Below are 23,534 nucleotides of genomic sequence, written 5' to 3' on the forward strand. Positions count from 1 at the left end.
CACTGCTCTGCCTTTCCAACTTCTGCTCTTGGACATGCCTGGCTCAAAATACAGCCAAGTAAAGTCGTGACCTTGCCTCTCAGTGACATGTGTGTATGGTGTGTTTGTGTGCCAGTCATCTGACATTATCTAGACTAGTGGTTCTCCAACTTGTCTGCACATTGGAATCACTAAAAAGCTTTTAAAAATCTTATACCAGGTGTGGTGTCGCATGCCTGTAATCCCAGCAACTCAGGGGGATGAGGCAGGAGGATCACAAATTACAGGCCAGCCTCAGCAACTTAGTGAGGCCCTAAGCAACTTAGTGAGACCCTGTTTTAAAATAAAAAAGAAAAAGGGCTGGAGATGTGGCTCAGTGGTTAAGCATCCCTGGGCTCAATCACCCCCCAAAATCTATATACTAATGCCTGAGACTCACCCCACAGATGTTATGACTAAAATACTTGGGATGTGACCTGGACATCTCTATATTTTTTATTGTGGTAAAAAGCACATAACAAAAATGTTACCACCTTAACTAATTTTAAGTGTACAGCATAGGACTGTTAATTCTGGGTACATTGCTGTGCTACAGTTCTCTAGAACTTTTTCATCTTGAAGAACTGAAACTCTACATCTATTGGATAGTGCCTCTTTCACCTCATTCCTCCCCTTCCCTTGGCAAGCACAGTTCTACTTTCTGTTTCAAAGAATTTGACTATTTTAATATCTCATATTTTAAAAGTGTGATCCTACAGTGTTTTTTTAACTTATTTTTTAGTTGGGTTGAACACAATACCTTTATTTTATTTTTATTTATTTATTTATATGTGGTGCTGAGGATGGAACCCAGGGCCTCACACATACTGGGCAAGCGCTCTACCGCTGAGCCCCAGCCGCAGCCCCAGGGTTGTGTTTTCGTTAGAGGCTTATTGCAGCATGATGTCCTCAAGGTTCATCCATGTTATATAAGCTCTGGCAGGAGTTTCCTTTTTCATTCTTTTTTTTTTTTCCTGGTCACCATAATACTGGCTAGAGCTGTCAGTATTATGGCGACTAGAAGTGGCAAGCGTGGGCCTCCTTGCCTCTTTCCACATCTCAGGGGGAAAGCCTCCAGTCTTTCACCAAGTGTGATGCTCACTGTGGCTTTTCATATAGGCCTTTTATTATGTTGGGCTAATTTCCTTCCATTTCCAGTTCGTTGCTTGTTTTGTTCCACTGACCAGACATTTGGACTAGTTAAATAGCTGCTCCCCTACTTCTAAATGATTTCTTATGTCTCCAAGCCATCGGAGGTGTAGAAACCCCCTTGGGGACTAGAGCCACCCACCCTGAGGGAGCTGGGGTGGTGGGGTGGGCCAGGGCAGGAGGGTTGGTGCTTCCCCACAAGAGGTGGTGGAGGTGGTGAAGAGAGTCTCCAGCCCCAGGACTCTGCCCTCTTCCTTCCCTAGCCCCGCCCACCAGCCACCCTTAGCTCCTCCCATCACCCGCACGCCCCGCCCTCCAGCCCCCCAAGACCCTGCGCCACTTCAGCCGATCTGGGTGGAGAATCCCGCTTCACTTAATTTCAGCACCCTGGGAGGAGGATGAGATCCGCAGGGACCGGGTGGAGCCCCAGAGTGTGTCCCTGTCGTGGCGGGAGCCCATTCCCGCTGGAGCCCCCGGGGCCAACAGCACGGAGTATGAGATCCGCTACTACGAGAAGGTGAGTAGTCCGGGTCTGGGAGGGACCCGCAGCCTTCGCCCCTTGCCTGCCCGGCTTTCGGCTCTTCACGCCCCCCTCCCAGCTGAACCCTTCCTGTTTTCTTTTTGCACAATTTCCCCGTCTCCAGGCTGGAATTTCTTCTTCCTGACCCCTCCACTCCTGGACTCCATGCTCTGCCCCTCTCCCCTCAAGTTGGCCTTCCTCCTCATTAGCGTCTCCATTTTTACCTCTTTTGACAAAGAGCTTTCCCTGGGGGCTGGTACAGATGTTGTGTGGTCGAATTCTACCATTTGCAGACTGCTTTTAAGTGAAAAGAACACAGAAATACCGTGTTTTTTAAATTTCTCCTCCTCCTCCTCCCTTTCTCCTCTCCTCTCTCCCTCTTCCTCTTGTACTGTGTGTGTGTGTGTGTGTGTGTGTACTGGGAATTGAACTCAGGGTAGCTTCACCACTAAGCTACATCCCCAGCCCTTTATACTTTGAGACAGGGTCTTAAACAATTGCTTGGAACCTGTGATTCTCCTGCCTCAACTTTCCAGAGGGGCGTGTGCCAACCAGCCTGGCTTTGTTTCAAATTTCACAAAAAAACGTCTTGACCGTTGATGCATGCCTGTAATCCCAGCGAATCTGGAGGCTGAGGCAGGAAGATTGCTAGTTAGAGGCCAGCTTCAGCAATTTAACAAGACCATCTGCAACCTAGTGAGACACTGTCTCAAAATAAAAAAAAAAAATTAAAAGGGCTAGGACACTCAGTGGTACAGCACCCCTGAGTTCAGTCCCTAGTACCAAAATAAGAAAATTAAAAGATGTCTGACCATATGAGTACATTGCTAGGTTGGGTGGAATGCTGGTAAATGTTTGATAACCAGGTCTACAAAATAACGAGTGCAGGAATTATGATTTTATTGATGTAAAGGATGTGTATCTATCACATCATTTATAATACTATTAAAGTAATATCTTTAGTATTCATTATAAATGCCATATAATCAATTGATTATCTCTTTTTGGGGGTACTGGGGATTGAACCTAGGGGTACTGTATTACTGAGTTATTTCCTCAGCTCTTTTTATTTTTTATATTGAGACAAGGTCTCCCTAAATTTCCCAGTGTGGCCTCAAACCTGTGTCCTCCTATCTCAGCCTCCTGTGTAGCTGGGGTTATAGGTGAGAACCACTATGCCCAGCTAGCTAGGTGATTCTCATGGGATGGTTTTGTAAACCTCTTGGATTATTATTATTATCATCATGATTATTATTTTGTGATGAGGTCTTGCTGTGTTTCCCAGGCTGGTCTCCATTTCCTGGACTCAAGCAGTCCTTCTGCTTCAGCCTCCCAAGTAGCTGGGACTACAGTCATAGGCCATCATGATCAGTGGTTTTTTTAGTCTATGGGTGCAGTTCAGCTATGATTTGACAAATGAAGTTATATCCCAACCCACTATCTCTTTTCCCTGTAAAATTTATTGTCTTCTAAATCTGAGGAGTAATCTACCGTTAAACTGCTTCTCACCTTGGTGCAAATTAAACTCATTAAAGCGAAACATCTTTCAGAGTCAGCACTACACATGTCAGAACTTTGCTCACTTCTCAGTGACATGTGGGAATTCTTTGCTGAATCAGATAATAGTTTTTGAATACTAGAAGGCAGTTGAGAGCTGGGAGTGTCAGGGACCAGAAGGAAGAGGGAGTCCCAAGTCACTGCTGAGTGTCTGACCTGGGTGACTCAGGGAATAGGGTACCACAGGCTGAGATGGAGAACCACAGAGCAAGAGGAGCAGAGTGGGGCAAGGGGGTGCACTTGGTTTTGCTTATGTGGCATTCAGGGGGCCTGTAGGCCAGGTGTGGTGCTGCAAACCTACAATCCCGGCTACTTGGGAGGCTGAGGCAGGGGGATTACAAGTTTGACACTAGTCTGGTCAACTTAGTGATAACCTGTCTCAAAAAAAAAAAAAAAAAAGAAAAGAAAGAAAAGAAAAAAGAAAAGTGCTTGGGATGTAGCTCAGTGGTAGAGCGAGCATCTCTAAGTTCAATCTCCATTACCACACACACACACAAAAGTTGGGGGGTGTGGATAGGGTAGGGCATCCAGGTTGATTCATAGGTCTGAGGCTCAAGGTAGAGCCCTGGGCTGGAGAGAGAGAGAGAGAGAGAGAGAGAGAGAGAGAGAGAGAGAGAGAAGGTTGGGTCCTTTCAGCACAGTGATGGTAGCTAACACCAGGAGGGGAGTGTGTAAGAGTAGCCAGGACAGAGCCCAGAGGAACCCTGGAGACAGGAGGCAAGGCCCTGGGAAGCAGCTATGTATGCAGCACGTGCTTAGAAAGGACTCACTGAAAATCCAGCCTCAGCAGCTCAGCGAGACCCTGTCTCTAAATAACATATCAAAAAAGGGCTGGGGATGTGGCTCAATGGTTAAGCACCCTGGAAACTTCCCCTCCAGCCCCAGAAAGGACTCACTGAACTGACATTTGGGGATCAGGTTGTAGACAAGAGTCCCAGGCTGAGCTGGCTGCATTCTCCCAGGTCCTTAATCAGGGAGTGTGAATATGCTGATAACAAAACCCTCAAAAAGAAGAGCAAACACACCAGGGGCTGTGTTTGAGCTCCGCTGGGATGCCAGGGACCCCGGAGCCTCAGTGTTCCTCACCTGGCTTCTCTCTGCAAACCAGCCCAACCTCCTCTGCAGAGGGGCTTCTTTCTAGCACAGCCAGCAGCTGAGGTTGGGGTCCTTGCACCCTTCTCCCCCCTAGCTTACTGCATCTCTTGGGTCCTGCAACTACTGCCTCTGTCTTCCCAGGAATTTTTTTTTTTTTTTTTTTTTTGTACTGGGGATTGAACCTCAGGGCACTTAAGCACCACTGAGCCACATCCCCAGCCCCAGGATCTCACTAGGTTGCTAATGCCTCACTAAGTTGCTGAGGCTGGCCTTGAACCTGTGATCCTTCTGCCTCCGGAGCCACTGGGATTATAGTGGGCTTGAGCCACCAAGCCAGGCTCTTCCCAGGGATTGTCCAAATGCCAGAAAGGAGATTCTCATTGGCCCAAAGTCAGTCCCAATTTCTGAATGCCATGGTGCAAGGATATCGGCAGGGGGTGTGCCTTTTCCAGGGGCTGTGGATATGGCAGGAGGTCTAATAAGGTATGGGTACAGGTGACAGGAGGGCAGGAGCACCTTTAGGATGTGTCATTATCAGATGCACTGGGGGAAGGATGATGTAGAGCAAAGAGCAGGCGTCACCCTGACCCTTCCTGATTCAAACCTTTGAAAAGGACAGCAGGGCTGACTCTGGCTGGCGGGGATCCCCGCACAGACTGGTGGTAAGTAGGTCCTCATCAGTAATTGACACCGCTGTTCCCTGTCCCCAGTAGGGGCTGGGGAGAGCCTTTACCCCGCTGGGCCCAGTTTCCTTATCTGTGAAACAAAAAAAACCAAGATACTACTCCTGTCCTCTGTGCCTGGAAGGACCTGGGTGAAAATCAGATGATGGGGGGAGGGGAAGCCTCCTGAGCATGAGGTCTGGGCAGGTGTTGGCATCTTTCTTTTTTGGTACCAGGGATTGAACCCAGGGGTGCTTAACCACCGAGCCACATCCCCAGCCCTTTCCACTTTTTATTTTGAGACAGGTCTCTTAAGTTGCTGAGGCCGACCTCCTGCGTGCAATTCTCCTGCCTCATCTCCTGGGTCGTGGGGCTTGCTTTCTTATTCTTTCCTCTGTGATGTCAGGACTGTCGGGACTCTGGCCCCGCGTGTCCCTGGACCACCATGCCCTGATGGCCTGTCCTCCCCAGAAGGAGGCTCTTCCCTCAAGGTTCTCTTAGGCAGAAGTGGGGCTGTTCTCAGCTACCAGCACCCCCAGTGGAACATGTGGTGGACAGGGGTGCTGGGACTCCCTTGGGAGGAACCTCTGCGGGCCCCGGACTCTAGGGTCGGGTTCTGTCAGCTCACTCATGCTCACCCGAGACTGCTGCTCTCACCTCCCCCTTCCTCTCATCCTTCTCCCCACAGTGTGTGTGGGTCTGGTCTCGGGTCTGGGCCTCACTTCTCCGTTCTCTCCAGGGTCAGAGTGAACAGACTTACTCCACAGTGAAGACAGGGACGCCTGCGGTCACTGTCACCAACCTGAAGCCGGCTACCCGCTACGTCTTCCAGATCCGGGCAGCTTCCCCGGGGCCCTCCTGGGAGGCCCAGAGCTTCAACCCCAGTATTGAGGTGCAAACCCCAGGGGAGGGTAAGTGGTGTGTGCTCATGGACTGGGTGTGGACAGAGAGAGCCTGGCACTGGACAGGGACAGGGACAGGGAGACAAACAGAGGGCGGGAATGAAGCGTGCCATCAAGGGAGCCTGCAGAGCAGTGGAATCAGCCTAATTAATGAAGGAGTTTGGGGTCCACTGACATAGATTTGATTGGGTACATGTCCTGGAGGGGCTCAAAGGACAAGGGTCTGGACAGCCATGATGCCTGCCTCGGCCAGTGTCCCCTCCTCTGCAGACCTGTCATGGTGCAGAAACGCCCTGCATCCTCTCCCAGATCTGGCCACTTTCTTGGAGGGGGGCGTTGATAAGTCTCATGGTCTCATTATGACCACCAGATTCTTCTTCCTATTCTCCTGCTTCCCTCCTGTGACATTGGCCTGCCATGGGCACTGTCCCTTTCTCCACCAGGCCTTAGGATGTGAAGGAGATGTCACTGAAGGTTGGGGGCCAGAGGGGTCAGATTGCGGCAATAAAACAAAATGGACACTGGACCCTTAAGTGACCGAGTGGAATGGGCTAGTTGTGAGCTGTTCCTCAATAAAGGTCCTACGGAAACAAGGAGCGCTGGCCAGCAGATATCCTGATCTAAAATATCTGCTTCCCTGTGGCATCAGGCTACCCTTTCCACCCTCTGCGTCCCTCCCTCTCCCTCTTCTCCCCACCACCCTAAATCCCTTTTCATGGCACGCAGGGCAGTTTGGCTGCTGACCCAGCCCTCAGGGTCTCACCTCTATCTACCCTGAGCAGCTCAAGAAAGTATTTTCCAGAACAAAGGCAGTTCCCCCTAAGAGGCATTCTGGCACCAGCTGTCAAGATGATAATTCTCTCCAACCTGCTACATGACTCTAATCCAAGATAGGAAGAGCTCTGAGCCCAAAGGGAGGCGAAGATAAGTGTTGAGGGAGCCGGAGTCCCAGGGAGAAGGCGGCACTTCTTGCTCGAATGGCTGTCTGTGCCAGACCTTGGCCAGGTGCTGCACAGAGGAGATTAGAGCTACGTCTTGAAGGCTGTGGGGCATCCAAACAAGTGGAGGTGGGCAGGAAGGCGCCCGGGCAGAGGAGCCGAGTGTGTAGGCTTGGGTTTGGCAGCAGCAAGTGTGGTGGGGGCGGGAGCCGGGACTGCTGGCTGAGGAGGGCTGTGGCTTCCGCTCACTGGGTGCCTCTCTGAGCAGGGACTGCTCACATCCCAGCCACCTCTGCTGTGGCTCTGACTGTGGGAGGATGGGTCTCCCCATCTGTGACCCGAAATTGGAGTCTTCATGCAGGGTCATGCTTTGCCCCACTGTTTATTATCTGTCGCAGTGTAACAAATCACCCCCAACCCAGTACCTGAGGACCGCAGATGTGTCATTTCTTGGGGGCTCAGGAACATGGGGGCTGCTTCTGCAGGTGCCTGGCTCAGGGTCCTTCCCGGCCTGCAGTCTAGGTGTCCTCGGGCTGCAGTTGCCTCACAGCTTAACCAGGGAGGAGCGCAGGTGCTTGCTGGAAGCATGCTGGGCCTTGCCCCATGGGCTTCCTCCTCAATGTGGCTCCTGCATGGCATTAGATCTCTTCAGACAGTGAGTAGAGGATGACGGGACACCCAAGACAGAAGCCACGGTCTCTCGTCATCCAAGCTTGAACATGACACCCCATGATGTTTGCCGTATTCTGTTCCTTGATGAGAGTCACCAGGGGAGGGAAGGCCAGGAGGCAGGTATCCTGCCCGCCATCCCAGAGCCTGCCTGCTGCAACTGTCTTTGTCCCATTCTCCATTCCTGTGTCCCCTGGAGGCTTCATTTCAAACACTTCTTGGCAGCTCCCCTGCTCTTCTGCCACCAGCCAGACCCTGGGTCCTGTTCACCTTCAGAACCCCGGGCTCTGCAATGCCCTCCTTGGCCCTGGCCTAATGGCCTCTATGACAGCCTGACAATGGCCCTCAGTCCCAGTTCCACATGTATGTGTACCCAGCCACCGCCACTTGTCCCTTCAGAAACACCCGCTCTCTGTCTTGCTGCACCTGCCCTGCTGGTCCCAGGCTTGGGCGGAGGCTGCCGCAGGGCGGATTCTCCCAGGTCCAGTTCAGTCCTAGGCTGCTCAGTGCTTCCCATTCTTCACAGCTACCCAGCTTCTCCTCCCAGCAGAGGCCCTCGGTCCCTTTCTCCCTGGGCAGGACCTCTGTCCACTGTCCCTGGCTCCCCCGACCCTCAGAATGAAGTTCATGCCCTTGGCCTGGCGTCCAAGGAGGTTCTGCCTCCCTCAGTCCCTCCGCCCTCCCGGCCTCCAGCTTCTATCTTGCCACCTCTGCCTCCATGCAGTCTGTTCCCTAGCCATGTGGGGCCACCTGGGTGTGCGTCTGGGCCTGGAGGGCATTGTCAGAGCCTTCAGTCTCCAGGTCAAGATCAGTCGACACCCCTTCTGCAAAGCCTTCCTCTCGGGCTTTGGGAAGGAATTCGCAGGCTTCTGCTCATGTCTCAGCCTTGGTGAGCACTGGGCTCACCGGGCTCACCTGGTGCTGCCACGGAAGACCATTCCCAGGGCTGTTGAGAATCCTGTTTGTTCCTTTGTCATTGTTTCATTTTTGCTTCTGTCTGTGAGCTGGGGTCAGGGCACTCACTCCCCCAGGGTAGAGCTGGGGTCTGGGCACTAACTCCTCTAGGGCACACTTTACTTGTTCACTTTTGGATAGGTGGATGAAGGGGTGGGTGGATGGAGGGGTGGATGGATGGATAGGGTCCTCTGGGCCCCTTGGGGAAATAATTCAAAAGCAGAGGCTTGGGTGTCAGGTAGAGTCTTTGGAGTTCAGGTTCAAATCTTGGGTTCACTGCTGATTAGTTCTTACACATTGGGTGTTAATATTTCATAGCATTTGGGCAAGTCCCAGACCTCTACTCTGCCTCAGTTTCCTCAGATGTGACTCCTGTTACTGGTGTGATGATGAAATAAGATAATGAGACAAAACATAGCGTCTTTTTTTTTTTTTTTTTTAATTTTTATTTATTTTAATTCTCGGCGGACACAACATCTTTGTTTGTATGTGGTGCTGAGGATCGAACCCGGGCCGCACGCATGCCAGGCGAGCGCGCTACCGCTTGAGCCATACCCCCAGCCCCAAAAACATAGCGTCTTAAATCAGTGGGCATTTAGTGTTGGATCTTATTATTTTTTGTTAATGTTTTATTTTTGTTGTTGCTGCTGGGGATTGGACCCAGGACCTTGCACATGCTAAGCAAGCACCTGCCACCTAGCTGTACCCCTAGCTGGCTCTAACTGTCGGTAATGGTCTGAGTGGGGGTAGGGAGCTAGGAGCAGAGGCCCTTGGCCCTACAGACCTTCTTTAAGTCTCCCTTGCCCTCCTGAAAGGGCAGCAGGGGAGGCTGGCCCTGCCTGTCTTGCTGTCCTCTCAGCCTCTCAGAGCTGGGCTGCAGTGGGAGGTGCCCTGTCCCAGGAGGAAAGACTCCAAGTGCCACTGTGGGTGGTGGAGCCACCTTGGTCCCTCTGCTCCTGGGAGGCAGTGCTGAATGCAAGGTGCTGAGGACAGGTGACTGTCCCGATGCTTGCTCAGGAGCCTCATTCTCTGCCAGCCTCAACCTCGTGGTTTTCCTCGCAGCTGCCTCAGGGTCCAGGGACCAGAGCCCTGCAGTCGTCGTCACCGTCGTAACCATCTCAGCCCTCCTCGTCCTGGGCTCCGTGATGAGCGTACTGGCCATTTGGAGGAGGTAGGTGACCCCTGGCGGGTCATGTCTCTGTGCACATCAGCATGTGCCCACGGGCACCTGTATCTGCACCTGCTTTGCACACACGAAGATTAGCACTCACACTGCTGTATAGATAGTGACTGGCCCCTGCCTCCCCCACTGCTTGCTGCTCTTGCACAGTAACCCTGCAGCTAGCTCAGCTGCTCTGGGATGAAGGGGATTTAGCTCCTTAACTCATTAAATGTCAGGAGGCATCACTAAGGATAGAATCAAGTTCCAGCTGCTCCAGTGTGATTAGGATTCTCCCGAGGCGCTCCGAGGCCCCCAGCCCCTGTCCCTGAGGGATCTAGAGGCCCTTGAATACAAGCAAAGAGAAGAAAGGCAGAAATTGTGTGTGTGTGTGTGTGTGTGTGTGTGTGGACGTGGGGAGGAGAGGGAGGAGGGCTCATAAGCCAGAAATCTCCCCAACCCCAGGAGAGGGAAGCTTGCAGGAGAGTGGGCAGAGGAAGGGGATGGGGGTGGGGGGATGTAGAGCTTGAGTCTGGCTGAGAGAAGATTCCAGTCCTTTTGCACACATCAGAGGCCTCACTGGCCTACATCCCTCCTCGATAGGGCCATACTCTGCTACCTGCAGAGGCCCCAGGTGGTAGCAGGTTGTTGATGAGAGAATGTGCAAGTTGTGGACCCAAAGGCTGGAGTGGGGGAGCAGGGGAGAGATGGGCTGGCCAGGAGCCATGCTGCAGCCTGACTTCGCCTCCTGAGACTGCCTGTGGGCTGAGCATGCACTTGGCACTGGCTGTGTACATGGTCTTGACTGGGGCACTGACAGTGACCAAGCAGGAGAGGGCATTATCCTTCTAGTCTGGGAGCCATTTTTGCCTGGACCAGGTGAGTCCAGAGGCAGAGAGGAGCAGGCAGCTTAAAGGTCCGTGTGCTGGGCCTGCTGGAGAAGCAGGGTGGGCAGCTGCTGAGGGCACCTGTCCTGGTTCTGAACATAGAGGCTCTGGAGGCAGGGGGGACGTGGGGAGCAGGGAGTGTCTCTTCCAGGCAGGGGCTCTGCAGCACAGCAGCAGCTGCCCAGCAGAGACACATGCTGCGGGAGGCAGGCGGCCTGCAGTGGCCCTCCAGACTACCCTGCAGTGGGGACAAGCAGCCGGGCCTGGTGTGAGGCAGGTTCCTCCAGCCTCGCAGATGCTCTGCGACAGCTCTCACAGCATCCTCTCTCCTCCTCTTGTGCTGCCCACTCTGCTCCGTGGCCCTGTCACCTCTGTTCCCTCTCTGGTCCACCTGGCTCACCCATCCCTCACGAGAGGGCATGGCCTGTCTCTTAACCTCTGGTTTCTGTTAACTTTGCACTCCCTGTGGCTCCTGCATCCACACAGACTTCCCCCTTTATCTCTGCTCACCTCCCCTGGATGTTCCTCCACATGCACAAAAGTCACCTGCCCTGGGTGACTTCAGTAGCCACTGGTTGGCCCGACACCCGCCTCCCGCACTGTGCCTCTCAGTTCTTTGACTCCCTTATTGCCAACGACCTTCTCTTCTGTCCACCAGGCCTCCTGGCCCTCCCCTAAGACTGCTCCCTCCCCAATATGTCCTCCAGCTCTTCTGCTTTGGGCCTGCAGAGCCCACCCAGCCGTGGCTGCTGCCTGCTCTTCAGCCTCATCAGTGGCCCCTCAACTGCCAGCCACCCGGTGTGTAAGCCTGCCCCATGCTAGGCCCTGCTCCTGTGAGCTAGAGACTTCCTCCTAGCTAGGATCAGTCCTACCCCTTTTTCCAAGCATCTCTGTAACCTATTATTACTTATAATGCTTGCCTCTCCCCCAGATAATAATGCATACTTACTGAGGAGGGTTAGTGATCATGTGTATGAGTTAGCTTTCCATTGCTGTGACAAAATATCTGAGATAATCAACTTATAAGGAGGAAAAGTTCATTTTGGTTCTCAACTCCGGAAGTTTCAGTCCCTTGGTTCCCTTGGCCTTTGTGGCTACAGAGTACAACATAGTGGGGGTGCATAGCAGAGGAAGCCACTCACCTCCTGGTGGCTGGAAGCACAGAGAGCGACAGGCAGGGGCTAGGGTCCCAGTATCTTCTTAGAGGGCTCTCCTTCTGACTTCTTTCCATTCAATCCCCTCCTGAAGGTTCCCCCACTTCTCAGTAGCCACACGGGCTGGTGACCAAGCCTTCGTGGGGGTCATTCAGAATCTGAACTATGTCAGTAAGCCTTTGCAATGGTGCCAGCTGGCCCAGCCGTCTGTATCCTAATTTTATTATCCTAATTTTATTAAAAGGGAAACCTGAGCCACCCAGTCCACAGCCGTTGAGTGGGGGAGCGGCAGCCAGTGCGTGCAGCCAGGTCCAGGCCCTGCAAGCGCCCTTCCACGCCCACTGCGCCTCATCTTACCGGGGATCTGATCATTTCCTTTGAAAAGCCCTCCCTCCCTCGGTCCTACTCCAGCCGTCACGGCCCCTCCCTCACTCTCCCAGATCCCTGTGCCGTCTGCAGCCCAGTTTCCCTTCTGTTTCCCACCTACTTCTCTGCAGGTCTTTTGTGGCCTCCTTGGAGGCTTCCCTCTCCCTCCCAGCCTCCCAGCCTCCCAGCCTCTCACTGCTGGGCTTCCTCAGCCTTGCTCCCAGCTCCTCCTGTCAGGCTCCACCCTCTGTGGGCACCTGCTGAACCCCCTGCCCATTTGCCCCCACCCCCCATGCATCCCGCTGGCTCCTGCTCAAATGTCAAATGGGGAAATTTCATCTCCCCATCTTGGCCACAGCACCCCCGGAGCTCTGGGCAACTTCCTCGTCTTCCTTTCTGCCATCCAGCCGTCTCCAAGCCTTCGGCCCCTCTCGCCTCTGTCCGTTGACACAGTCACCCCATAGCCAGAGCCACTGCCCTCTCCTGAGGGGACCACAGAGCAGCTGGGATGATCTTTGTAAAATGCAAATTGAGTCACAACACTCCCCTGCTCCAGGCCCAGGGGCTCTTCTCTGCTTCCAGAATAAAAACTAGAGTTATCTGGGCTACCCTGACCTGCCTCAGGTGCCCCGAATGCCAGCCCGCAGCTCTGTGGATTGCAACTTGGTCCTTGGCTCTTTGGCTGCCCGTCTCAGGAAGCCATCCTTGATGGCCCTGGACCAGGTCAGGTGGTTTGTGTGGTGCCTTGCCGGGCACAACAGCCTTCTTTGTTTGGACCTGTGAGCTTGCTGGAGGCCAGGGCTGCCAGTCTCCCATCTTATTCACACTGCTGCTTCCCCCTGCCCCCCCCCCCACACACACTGGGGTTGTACTCAGAGCCTCACCAAAGAGCCCCACCCCAACCCTTTATTCAGGCTTTTTCACTAATCTGTGGGTGGGGACAGCCCAGGGCTTCCTGCTAGGGAGGTGGATTTGGCTGCCTTTGGGGAGTTTCATCGTCTCCAGGTGGAAATAACTAGAACTGCTGATGGGATGAAGGGCTGGGGCTGGGGCTGGGGCTGGGGCTGGGGCTGTACCTGTGCTGTGCGGAGGAGGTTGTCAACTATGGAGGGGGGGGCAGGGCAGCAAAAAAAAAAAAAGGAAATAGAGGAAGGAAGGGCTATAGAGGTTTCAAACCAACAGGATAAAAAGGTCCCTCCCTAGTGGCACAGACCTTGTCTGTTTGAAGGGACACCAAGGTGCTGCCCTTGGTGCTGGTGAGGTGAGAAGAACTGAGGGGCCTGGTGGAGCTGGGCATGGTGGCACTCACTCGGTGTCCCAGCAATCCCAGAGGCTGAGCCAGGAGGCTTGCCATTTCCAGGCCAGCCCCAGCCTCATCAGGACCCTGAGCAGGAGCTTGTCTCAAAATAGAAATAGAAAAGGGCTGGGGTGTAGCTCTGTGTTCCGGCACCCCTGGTTCAGCCTTCAGTAACAACAAAACAAAGCCTGGCCCATCCCTCTCGCAGGCCCTGCAGCTATGGCAAAGGAGGTGGTGACGCCCGCGATGAAGAGGAGCTGTACTTCCACTGTGAGTCTGGGCCTGGCCTCGAGGGGCCACCTACCTCTCCCGAGCCCCTGAGCCCCTGCTTCGCTGCTATTGCCCAGCCAGGAAGCCTCTTCTCAAACTTCTCTTTCCTTGCCTTCTCAGTCAAAGTCCCGACACGGCGCACGTTCCTGGACCCTCAGAGCTGTGGGGACCCCCTGCAGGCTGTGCATCTGTTTGCCAAGGAATTGGACGCGAAAAGTGTCACACTGGAGAGGAGCCTGGGAGCAGGCAAGCTGGGCACCTGGAAGCCTTGATGCCATCCAGGGGTCCTACCCACTATAGAAGCCCCACCCACCAAGCCACACCCAGCCTCGAAGTCCCACCTGTCCCAGTAGAGCTCTCTGGAAGTGCCTCACCCACTGCCCTCCCCACTCTAGAAGCCCCACCCCACCCACTCTAAAAGCCCTTCCCCATCCACTGTAAAGCCCTGCCTCCACTCTGTCATCCCCACCTGTACCCTGTCAACCCAGCCTCCTCCAGGTCTTCAAGGTCACTTTGAGACTTCTCTGCTGGGTCCCATTCAGGGTTACCCCTGCAGGCTGCCATGGGCAGTGTAGCTCCGAGCCTCTGTGGGGGAAGTGCAGAAGGGTCTTTGTAAGCATGGGACCAGACACACCTGCATTCTGGTCCTGGCTCTTCCGTTAAGCTGTATGACCAGGGCATGTCTCTCTTCTGCTCTGCACCTCGGTTTCTCCTCTGCAAAATGGGCGTGGCATCTGCCTTATGGGGCTGATGTGAGGACTTTGCTGCGCTCACAGTGGCCTGGCTTGCTCTCTGAGGGTCAGTCTCCTGCCTGCCTTTTACGAGTCCCCACCTCTCTATTCCCAGAGAAACCTAACACTCTGACCAGAGCCTGATGTTTTCCCAACACTGTCACCAGACCTGCTGGCCAGAAGCCAGAAAGGGGCAGTATGTTAAAATAGATGTCATTGTCATAGGTCCAGGGTCATGCTGGCTTTAATAGCTTTGATGGACTGGCAAGTGCAACATCCTCTCTTTGAAGCTTCACAGAGAAGGAAATTGAGGTCAAGAGAGAGAGAGATGAAGCTCAAGGTCATTCTGCTAGTACTCAGGTTACTGGGATCTGAACTCAGGAGCTCCAAACCCCTGGCCAGAAACAAACCGGGACCCACAGTCACTTTCTCCTGGGCCAGGTGCTCTAGGGTGGCATCTGAGCATTGTTCCCTGCAGGGCGGTTCGGGGACTTGTGCTGTGGCTGCCTGCAGTTGCCTGGGCGCCAGGAGCTGCCCGTGGCCGTGCACACGCTGAGGGATGGCTGCTCCGACTCTCAGAGGCTCAGCTTCCTGGCTGAGGCCCTGACTCTGGGCCAGTTTGACCACAGCCACATCGTGCGGCTGGAGGGCGTGGTCACCCGAGGTAGGCCCTGGGCTCCACTTCCTGCTCCCCAGCCCCACATGGGGAGTGGAAATGATGGGGGTAGGTGGGGTGCTCCTCCAGGCCCCTCCCTCAGCCACAAGAGGGAGCCCATAAAGGGCTCTCAGCTCCCTTCCACGGACTCCGGTGGCTTCTCTCCAGAGTGGCCCCTCTGACCTGGAATGACCTTTCTGCCCTGTGGTGACACTGGGCAGTGGATTGCTTGGACTTCTGATGATCTTTCCTAGCTAACTTGTTGAGCTCCTGATCTTGTCCTCTTAGACACCGGCTCTTTTGTGTCTTGGCACAGGGGATGCAGGGCCAGGCTGGGTGGTGGCAGATGAGGGAGCTTGGTTTTGGTTCTGGCCATCCTAGTCAAGATGCAGTCCTGCGGGGTGGGATGTATGTGCATAGGGTGGAGCAGGTGACTAAGTGTGTGTGTTCCCCATCCCTGGTGCAGGAAGCCCCTTGATGATTGTCACTGAGTACATGAGCCATGGGGCCCTGGATGGCTTCCTCAGGGTGAGTGGCCCGGGCCCTGGGGATACTAATGACCATGTTATTCTTGGTCCCTCACTTTTCTCCTTGGTGGGGCTTGGATTGGCTTTATTCCTGATGGCCAGGCTGACCTGGTGGTCACAGGGTACACAGATGCCCAGGGACAACCAGGCGGCTTCCTTGAAGTTCACAGAGAATGAGTGCACTGCCCTGGCCTCAGCCTCCCACTCCCTCCACCCTACAGCAGCATGAGGGGCAGCTGGTGGCCGGACAGCTGATGGGGTTGCTGCCTGGGCTGGCATCAGCCATGAAGTATCTGTCGGAGATGGGTTATGTTCACCGGGGCCTGGCGGCCCGCCGTGTGCTGGTCAGCAGTGGCCTCCTTTGTAAGATCTCTGGCTTTGGGCGGGGTCCCCGGGACCGAGCAGAGGCTGTCTATACCACCATGGTGAGTGTTCCCTTCCCCCAGCCCAGCCTCCTGTCCTCCTGTTTTCTGTCCAGCTACCCTGGAGTCTCTGTCTCCCTCTCCCTACCCCTGTCCCTGTCACTCCCCACCCTGTCCCTCCATCCTGTGGGCCTGAGCAAAGGTCAGTGGGCACCACTCTGTGGTCAGCTGGGGCTTTCCTGAGACAGAAGCTGGGGGTGGGGTGCCACCTGGGAGGATGACAGGTGGGGCTGGGTGCAGGGTGGGGAAGCCTGGGTGTGACTCTGTTCCTCTCTGTCCTACCTGCTTGCCCATCCACAGAGTGGCCGGAGCCCAGCGCTCTGGGCAGCCCCTGAGACTCTTCAGTTTGGTCACTTCAGCTCTGCCAGTGACGTGTGGAGCTTTGGTGTCGTCATGTGGGAGGTGATGGCCTTTGGGGAGCGGCCCTACTGGGACATGTCTGGCCAGGATGTGAGTGACCTGTGGCTCAGCTCTTTGCCCTGTGACGCACCCTCTGGCCCCAGGCTCCAGCACCTGTCTTCTTCCCACTGACCTCCTGGCTCCAGGCCCCCTTCTCTATCTACCTCCTTCCTGTCCTGCCTGGCCACCACCTGAGTCCTCCTTGGGATGGTGTCTCTGTGTGTGCGTGTGTGTGCTTGTGTCGGGGAGACCTGAAGCCTCCTGTCTGCTTCTCATCCCCATGACCCAGGTGATCAAGGCCGTGGAGGATGGCTTCCGGCTGCCACCCCCCAGGAACTGTCCCTCCCCCCTGCACCGACTGATGCTTGACTGCTGGCAGAAAGACCCAGGCGAGAGGCCCAGGTTCTCGCAGATCCACGGCATCCTGAGCAAGATGGTGCAGGACCCAGAACCCTCCACGTGTGCCACTGCTGCCTGTCCCAGGTACCTTCCTGCTGATCCCCGACCATGCCAGACTCCGCCACCATGTTTGTAGTTCCAGTAAACGGAGTAAGCCGAGTTGATATTAGTTGTTCCAGCACTTCATCGGCTATGCCTGTTTTCTAGGTATGCCCGCCATAGACTCTTCCTAACACTCCCAGCACTTGAACTATCCCCCCCCCCACCCGCCAGAGCATCCAAAACCTTGCCAGGCTTGGCGCTGGGCTCAGTTGCTTCCCCTTTCTCACTGATTCTTGGGGACCTCTGCAGGAGAGCAGCGGGTTTGGGCACCAGGTCCCAGCCGTCTGACGGTAGCTCCTCTGCTCCCCAGGCCTCCCACCCCACTGGCAGACCGTGCCTTCTCCACCTTCCCCTCTTTTGGCTCTGTGGGTGCCTGGCTGGAGGCCCTGGACCTGAGCCGCTACAAGGACAGCTTCACTGCAGCGGGCTACGGGACACTGGAGGCTGCAGCTGAAATGACCAACCAGTGAGTCAAGTCAGGGCAAAGCCAGGGGTTACAGAGACCCTGCCTTGCCCTGATGGGAAGCCCCTGCTTGTCCTGGCTCTGGGCCCAGCCCTGTCCAAAGAAGGGGAGGGGGAGGAGGGAAGGAAGCGGGAGGGCGCTGGACGCTATCTGACCAGCCCTTGTTCCAGGGACCTGGTGAGCCTGGGCATTTCCTCGGCGGAGCATCGAGAGGCCCTCCTGAGTGGGATCAGCGCCCTGCGGGCTCGAGTGCTGCAGCTGCAGGGCCAGGGGGTGCAGGTGTGAGTGGCCCTGACCCTTCCAAGGCAGAGCCCCAGGGGCCTGACCCCCAGCCCTGCCCAAGGACCCTGGCAAACTGCACTCTAGCCGTGTGGGACTGAGCACCCTATTCTCCTCTTGGGCCCAGAGCTGGTTTGGGGCCACAGTGTACCCCATTGCACTGCCTGCTTCTCCCACTTTCCCCTCTGAACACTTCACTGACCTGGTACCCATGGAAAAGAGGTTCAAATGCTCAGGATGAGGGGGAGACCCCTGAGACAGTAGCAGGTGGAAATTCAGGTCTCAGGGCAGAGACGGCATGATGGGGAGGGAGACAGTAGATTTAAATTGCCCTGGCTCATGCCCCTCTGTCTTCTATACCCACTGGGTATTGGGGCCTTCCTGGGTGTCCCCTCTTCCCACAGACCCATTGTCAGTCAAGACAGCATGGGTCCTGACTCATGACCCACAGTCAAGGGCACCCATTCAACCCAGCAGCGACCCCAGCTGCTTGGCAGCCTGGGTATGGGAGGCTGGGCTGCAGGGGCAGGGTCCGTAGCTCCCTGTGCTGTGTGTGGGTCTCTCTGGACACTAGTCCTAAGACCCAGGCAGGCAAAAGTGGTGCTGAGCACAGGGGTTGGACCCTAAAGCCCCAGACTCAGAGCTGACTGCTTGCCCACCCTTAGGCTGACAGGCTGAGGGAGAGGGTCCAGGCTGGGCCATACAAGCTCTGGTGCTCTCGAGGGGCCCCAAGAGGCCCCTGTTTGCATTCTTGTCATGAACTGGCTTGGAAGAGCATAAGGGAACATGTCTTCTCCATGGGGCCCTGGGGGCTCATGAGGAATCTTAGAAATGTGTTTTCCTCTCTAGCCGCTGGCCTACCCCCTACAGAGAGGGAAAGCCAAGTCCATGGGACTCAGGGCTGGAGCTGGGGCAGAACCCAGTTGAGGGGGAGCCTGGCATGGAGTTCTGAGACTTGCTTGCCATGTGGCACCATCATGCCCCTCTGGGGCAGCCCAGTGGATACCCCTGACCCTTTCCAGCCATCTCTGTCCCTAGTCACCACCTAGTGTCCCAGGGCACTTGTGTCCTCCCTCTGGCTTCCACAGAACTCTGGCCGGAGTTTTTGGAACTGAGTCAGAGGTTCTCATCAGAAGGGCCCCCAGCGGCAGTGGTGATCGTGAGGCCACGGGCATCAGCGGGGAGCAGGGTATAGACAGGGCTGCAGGCCGAGTCTGTCCATGTTCCCTCCGACAGATGCCTGCTCTGGTCCGGCCGAGTGGGAGGGGCAGGGTGGCTGGGAAGGAAGGTGGGAGAGGTACAGGCCATGGCCTGCTGCTAGAGGGCTCTGGCTCCGTGGAGATGAGCTCAGATGGCAAGGATAAGACAAAGCACCCCCAGTGCCCAGCCCAGGGGCCCTCAGGGGCAGTGAAGGTGGGTGAGAGGGGCAGGTGGACACTCTTGACTTGTGCTTATTGAGGGGTATCCAGAGAGCCTTCTTAGCTGAAGCCTAAGGTCTTGAGGTAGGTGGGGTTTCCAGCAGGCCAAGGGGCAGGCCTAGGACAGGAAGCCAAGTGAAGAAGGAGCCAGAGGCTGGAAGTGCAATGCATCTTTGGGGAGCACCCTGTGTGGAGGAGGTGGCCCCAGCAGTGCCTTTGGCTTCACCCTGCCAGCAGCGACTGCTCCCTCCTCAGAGTCTCCCCGACTCCTAGCTCCCGCTCCCCTGAGCACCTGCCCCACCTTGGTGACTTTGGGGCTCCTGGGACTGAGATATTGCTCTACCTTTAACAGGGTTGGGGGTCCCTTGCCAGGTGCCCTCCTGTCTTTGCCTTCACCGTCCCCTCCAGGAAAGCCTGGACCAGAGTCCAGGGTTCAAGGAGCCCACACCCTGTCTTGGGTAGATGGAACCTCATTCCTATTTCTAACCTTGTCCGTCATGCTCTTAAGGTCAAAACCCTCCCCTCCCCCAGCCATTGGCCGAGGGGCTCCTGCTGTGTTGGTAGGACTTCGGTGTCCAGGGTAGATCTCCCCTCTGCTGCGGGGTGGGATCCCAGAATCCTGATGACCCCGGCCTCACCCTGCTCAGTTGCTGGTGTGATGCAGGCTGGAGTCTTGGGGAGCCCTCTATAAAATCTATTTTTATATGGAACTTGGTCACTGGACAAAGGGAGGTGGCCTGAACCCCCATCACTCCTATCTGAGCCCACCCAGGGAGGGAGGGGGCTGGGGAGATGGATCCTTTGACTAATTCCGGAGACGTTTTTATATTTCTTGGGTTCTAAATGCAGGACAAATAAATACAAACTGTGCTCTGGCGCCTGTTTGAGTGGCGATCATTTTGCCATTGTGTAGCTTGTGGGGAGGGTTCCCACCCCTTCTCCTGGTTTGGGGTTGCATGTGTCAGGTCCCCAGCATGGAGGGGAATCAGACCTTGCTCCTGCCCTGAAAAATGTCACAGTCTAGTGAGGACACTGTTAAGAAACATGATAGGACAGTGTGGTCAGGGGCTCAGGGAACACCCTGGGCGTGTGACGGACAAGCCTTTGCCTCAGTTGGCTCACAGTGCTTCTTTTCTCCCTGGCCCGGGCTGTTCTCAGGCACAGGCTGGGAAGGTACCTCACTCATCCCCACGGTCCAGGCCACCGGGAGCGCTCAGGGGACTGGATGGCAGCAACCAATAGCACCCTGCACCTCCACTCCCACGCAGCTCAGTCAGAACAAATGAGTTCTGCTTCACTGGGAGGGACGGGGGTCACAGTACCAGCTCTTTGATAAGGCTGACTGGAGAGTGTTGCTTCCCATGTTTCTTTGAGTCTAAGATACCACTGGGTGTGAGATGTACCACTAGGAAAGAAAATCACAGCCAGTCACACCCTGTCGTGCCATCTGGGTGGCAGATGCACGCCGATTTCAGAGACATCACAATGTGTAAAATGCACATCTCCAGTAAGTGAGGTGCAATGTGTCAGGGACAAGGTGTTTCCCACCATTCCCCTCAGAGTCAGGCTGCGCCGGATGGCAGGCCTCCCTCCTGGGGCCCAGCTGCCCACTCAGTCCTGAGCAATGGGAGCAGACCAGGGGGCGCCTTTCCTTTGGGCAGGCAGATCTGCGGGGAAGCCAGATCTCAAGCAGGTTCTCCCTTCTATTCCTAATTCCGTTAAACCAGTCCCTTCTCTCAGTGGAGGGAATGAATGAGTAGTGGGTTGGAGACGCTAGGAGCGCTGCCTTGCTGAAGTCTGCCCTGGAGAGGCTGCAGCCAGGGAACCGAAGACCCTAACATCAACACAGTGCCTGGCACCCAGGAAGCACTCTCAGTATTCACCAGCAGGTGTGAGTTATCAGGGAGATGAACAAGAATAGGAACCCAGAAGGACTTCTCCGGGCAGTGAGCCTGCTGATCTAGCTTGACAAAGCATATGCTCATTCAGTGAACACAGACCAGACACCTACAAGTGGCCGGCAGGTAAGTTAAGACCTTGTCTAATAATGGGGGAGTCAGTTAAGTAAAAATCATGAGAAGTCGGCCAATAAAAACTGAGTCCAGGCACAGTGGGAGTCCAGGAGAGGGTGCTGCCTCCCCTGGTCCCTGGGAAGGAGGGAGAGGCTCCCGGGGAAAACAGGTAGTGAGTTTGCTGCCTTTAACCAGCTTCTGGACTAGCATCTGTTCCTAATGTCACCATCACATTGCTTAGGAACTGAGTAAAACTCCTTGCCATGCAAGGAGTTTTCAAATTTCTTTGGAGACTTTTGCCATTTAAATTGAAGTGCCTGCTGGTGTATTTTTAAAAAATTTCCCCCTTCGAATATTTCCCACTTAGTAAAGTGGGGACCCGGGCAACAGAAAGAAATCAGAAATTGTTTTGGGTCATGGATGACCTCTTGATGACTTCCAGCATCTTGAGAGCAGATGAGCTATTTTGACCAAAACAAGTCTAAAAGAAAAACTGAAAATGCAAACTGGACTTTTCCCCCCATTTCAAACACCTTACATCCCCTCCCAGGTGGACTCCCTTCTGCTCCTTGGCACTCCCACTCTGTGCTGGGGATTAAACCCAGGGACTTGCACTTGCTAGGCAAGAGCTCTGCCTCTGAGCTACATCTCTCCAGCCCCTTTAAAATTTTTTTTTGAGACAAGGTCTCATTCATTAAGTTGCCCTTGAACTTTCAATCCCTGTCTCAGCGTCCTGAAAAGCTGGAATTACAGGTATGTGCCACCAGCCAGGCACTGTGAAGACAGTTGCCTGAGGTTTGCCAGTGTGACCTTTGTAGCTAAGCTGAGGGGTATTCCTGGAGATTGTGTCTCCATTCTGAGGTTCTGGGCCTATCATCATGTAGCAAGTGCTTTTGTGTGCACTGAACATCTGTAAATGGATCTGGGCTCTTCCTGGTATCTTAGGGCCAAAAGTATGTCTGTGCTCTACCATGTCTACAACCCAGAAAACATGTGGTACACACTTGTAAGCTAGTGGCTCGAGAGGCTGAAACAGGATTGTGAGTTCAAAGCCAGCCTCAGCAACAGTGAGGTGCTAAGCAACTCAGTGAGACCATTGGGTGTGAGATACACCAGTAGGAAAATGCAAATAAAATAGGGCTGGGGAAGTGGCTCAGTGGTTAAGTGCCCCCAAGTTCAATCCCCAGTACCCCCCCAAAAACAAACAAAAAAAAAACATTGACCCTGATGTCAACTAAGGGAAAGAGGATTGCAGAGTGTAGAGATCAGAAGTGCAGGACCCACTTGGTGGTCAGAAGTGATGTCCTTGATGGGGTTAGACTGCGGGATGATGGCAAAGAGCTGAGAAAATGTCTTGTCCTGTCCACAGAGATGGCACCTTCGCCAAAGCAAACGGGATTTGACTTCCATTAAGTGGAGACACTCCCACCTAGTGGCCTCCAATTCTGATTGATTCCCCTCACCATCTCTCTTGGCCCTTCATCTGAAGCCACATAAATCATGTATTTTAGAGCTGGGGTTGTTGCTCAGCAGTAGAGCACTCACCTAGCACATGCAAGGTCCTAGGTTTGATCCTTAGCACCACATAAAAAGTAAATAAATAAAATAAAGGTATTGTGTCCTACTACAACTAAAGAAAGTTATCTATTTTAAAAATTTTGAGGGGCTTAGGTGTAGGTCAACAACTACCTAATTATGCAAAATAAGAGGCAGCCCTGTCAGGGTGTGCGAGTGTGACTGAGGTACACTTTGCTTTTCTGAGGTCATGAGGCGGTGGGGGGCACATTGAGGAGGTAAGTTCTGCACTGATGCGTGAGCTCAGTCACTGGTGACTGGTGGACACGGAGCTCTAAGTTCCCTTGAATGAATGGCATTCTAATGCTCTGAAGGAACAATCACTAGGCCATGTCCTTTGGCTCACACAGATGTGCCAGCTCTTCACATGAGTAACTCTTCACAAGGCAATATATCTGCAATTCTTTCAATAGGAAGCCCCAAGTAGGCTTTTAGAAACACCAGGGGCCCTGTCAGGTAAAGAGGAACCTACTCTTGTGTTGGCGCTCAGGGGTCCCCTGAAACTGCCTCAGGGGGCCTGGGGGAGGGGATGCCAGGCTTCCATCTTCCCTTCTATTTAGAGAAGCTCTCTGTCTGCTTTATATCCCCGGCAAAAGGTACAAATTAACTTGCCCAGAGGGATGAAGTAGGTGACATTACTATAAGAAGTAATCTTTTAGGGACTACTTTGAATAAGAAACAGGAAGAGAATTTTCTAAGGGCCAAGGAAAGTTCTACCCACTTCTGACTGTGGGCCTGTGTTGCCAGATCTTACTTTTGGAGGCTAAGATTTTTTTAAATCTCCCAGTTTATGGTACATACATGTAATCCCAGCTACTTGGGAGGCTGAGGCAGGAGGATCACAATTTCAAGGCTAGCCTTAGTAAGACCCAGTCCCAAAGCATAAAGGATAGAGGAGGTAGCTCAGTGTGAAGAGCACCTGGGTTCAATCCCTAGTACCAGGGGAAAACCAGCC

General features: G+C 54.3%; 1 protein-coding gene across 1 annotated transcript in view; it reads left to right on the forward strand.

Annotated features, from left to right (window-relative positions):
• Epha10 (EPH receptor A10) overlaps window positions 1-19,869 on the forward strand; it is a 37,061-nt gene extending 17,192 nt beyond the window's left edge. The window contains exons 6-17 of the mRNA XM_046418903.2: window positions 1,551-1,684; window positions 5,741-5,912; window positions 9,527-9,635; window positions 13,536-13,597; window positions 13,718-13,843; window positions 14,807-14,992; window positions 15,450-15,511; window positions 15,732-15,935; window positions 16,233-16,382; window positions 16,621-16,814; window positions 17,143-17,298; window positions 17,466-19,869. Coding sequence (XP_046274859.1) covers window positions 1,551-1,684; window positions 5,741-5,912; window positions 9,527-9,635; window positions 13,536-13,597; window positions 13,718-13,843; window positions 14,807-14,992; window positions 15,450-15,511; window positions 15,732-15,935; window positions 16,233-16,382; window positions 16,621-16,814; window positions 17,143-17,298; window positions 17,466-17,580 — 1,670 coding nt within the window. The 3' untranslated portion in view covers window positions 17,581-19,869. The remainder of the gene's footprint in view (window positions 1-1,550; window positions 1,685-5,740; window positions 5,913-9,526; window positions 9,636-13,535; window positions 13,598-13,717; window positions 13,844-14,806; window positions 14,993-15,449; window positions 15,512-15,731; window positions 15,936-16,232; window positions 16,383-16,620; window positions 16,815-17,142; window positions 17,299-17,465) is intronic.
• Window positions 19,870-23,534: the final 3,665 nt, after the last annotated feature.

Source organism: Marmota monax, unplaced genomic scaffold, assembly GCF_021218885.2.
Source record: "Marmota monax isolate L192 unplaced genomic scaffold, Marmota_monax_Labrador192_F-V1.1 WCK01_AAM20220418_F8-fsc00008, whole genome shotgun sequence".
Classification (NCBI taxonomy): domain Eukaryota; kingdom Metazoa; phylum Chordata; class Mammalia; order Rodentia; family Sciuridae; genus Marmota; species Marmota monax.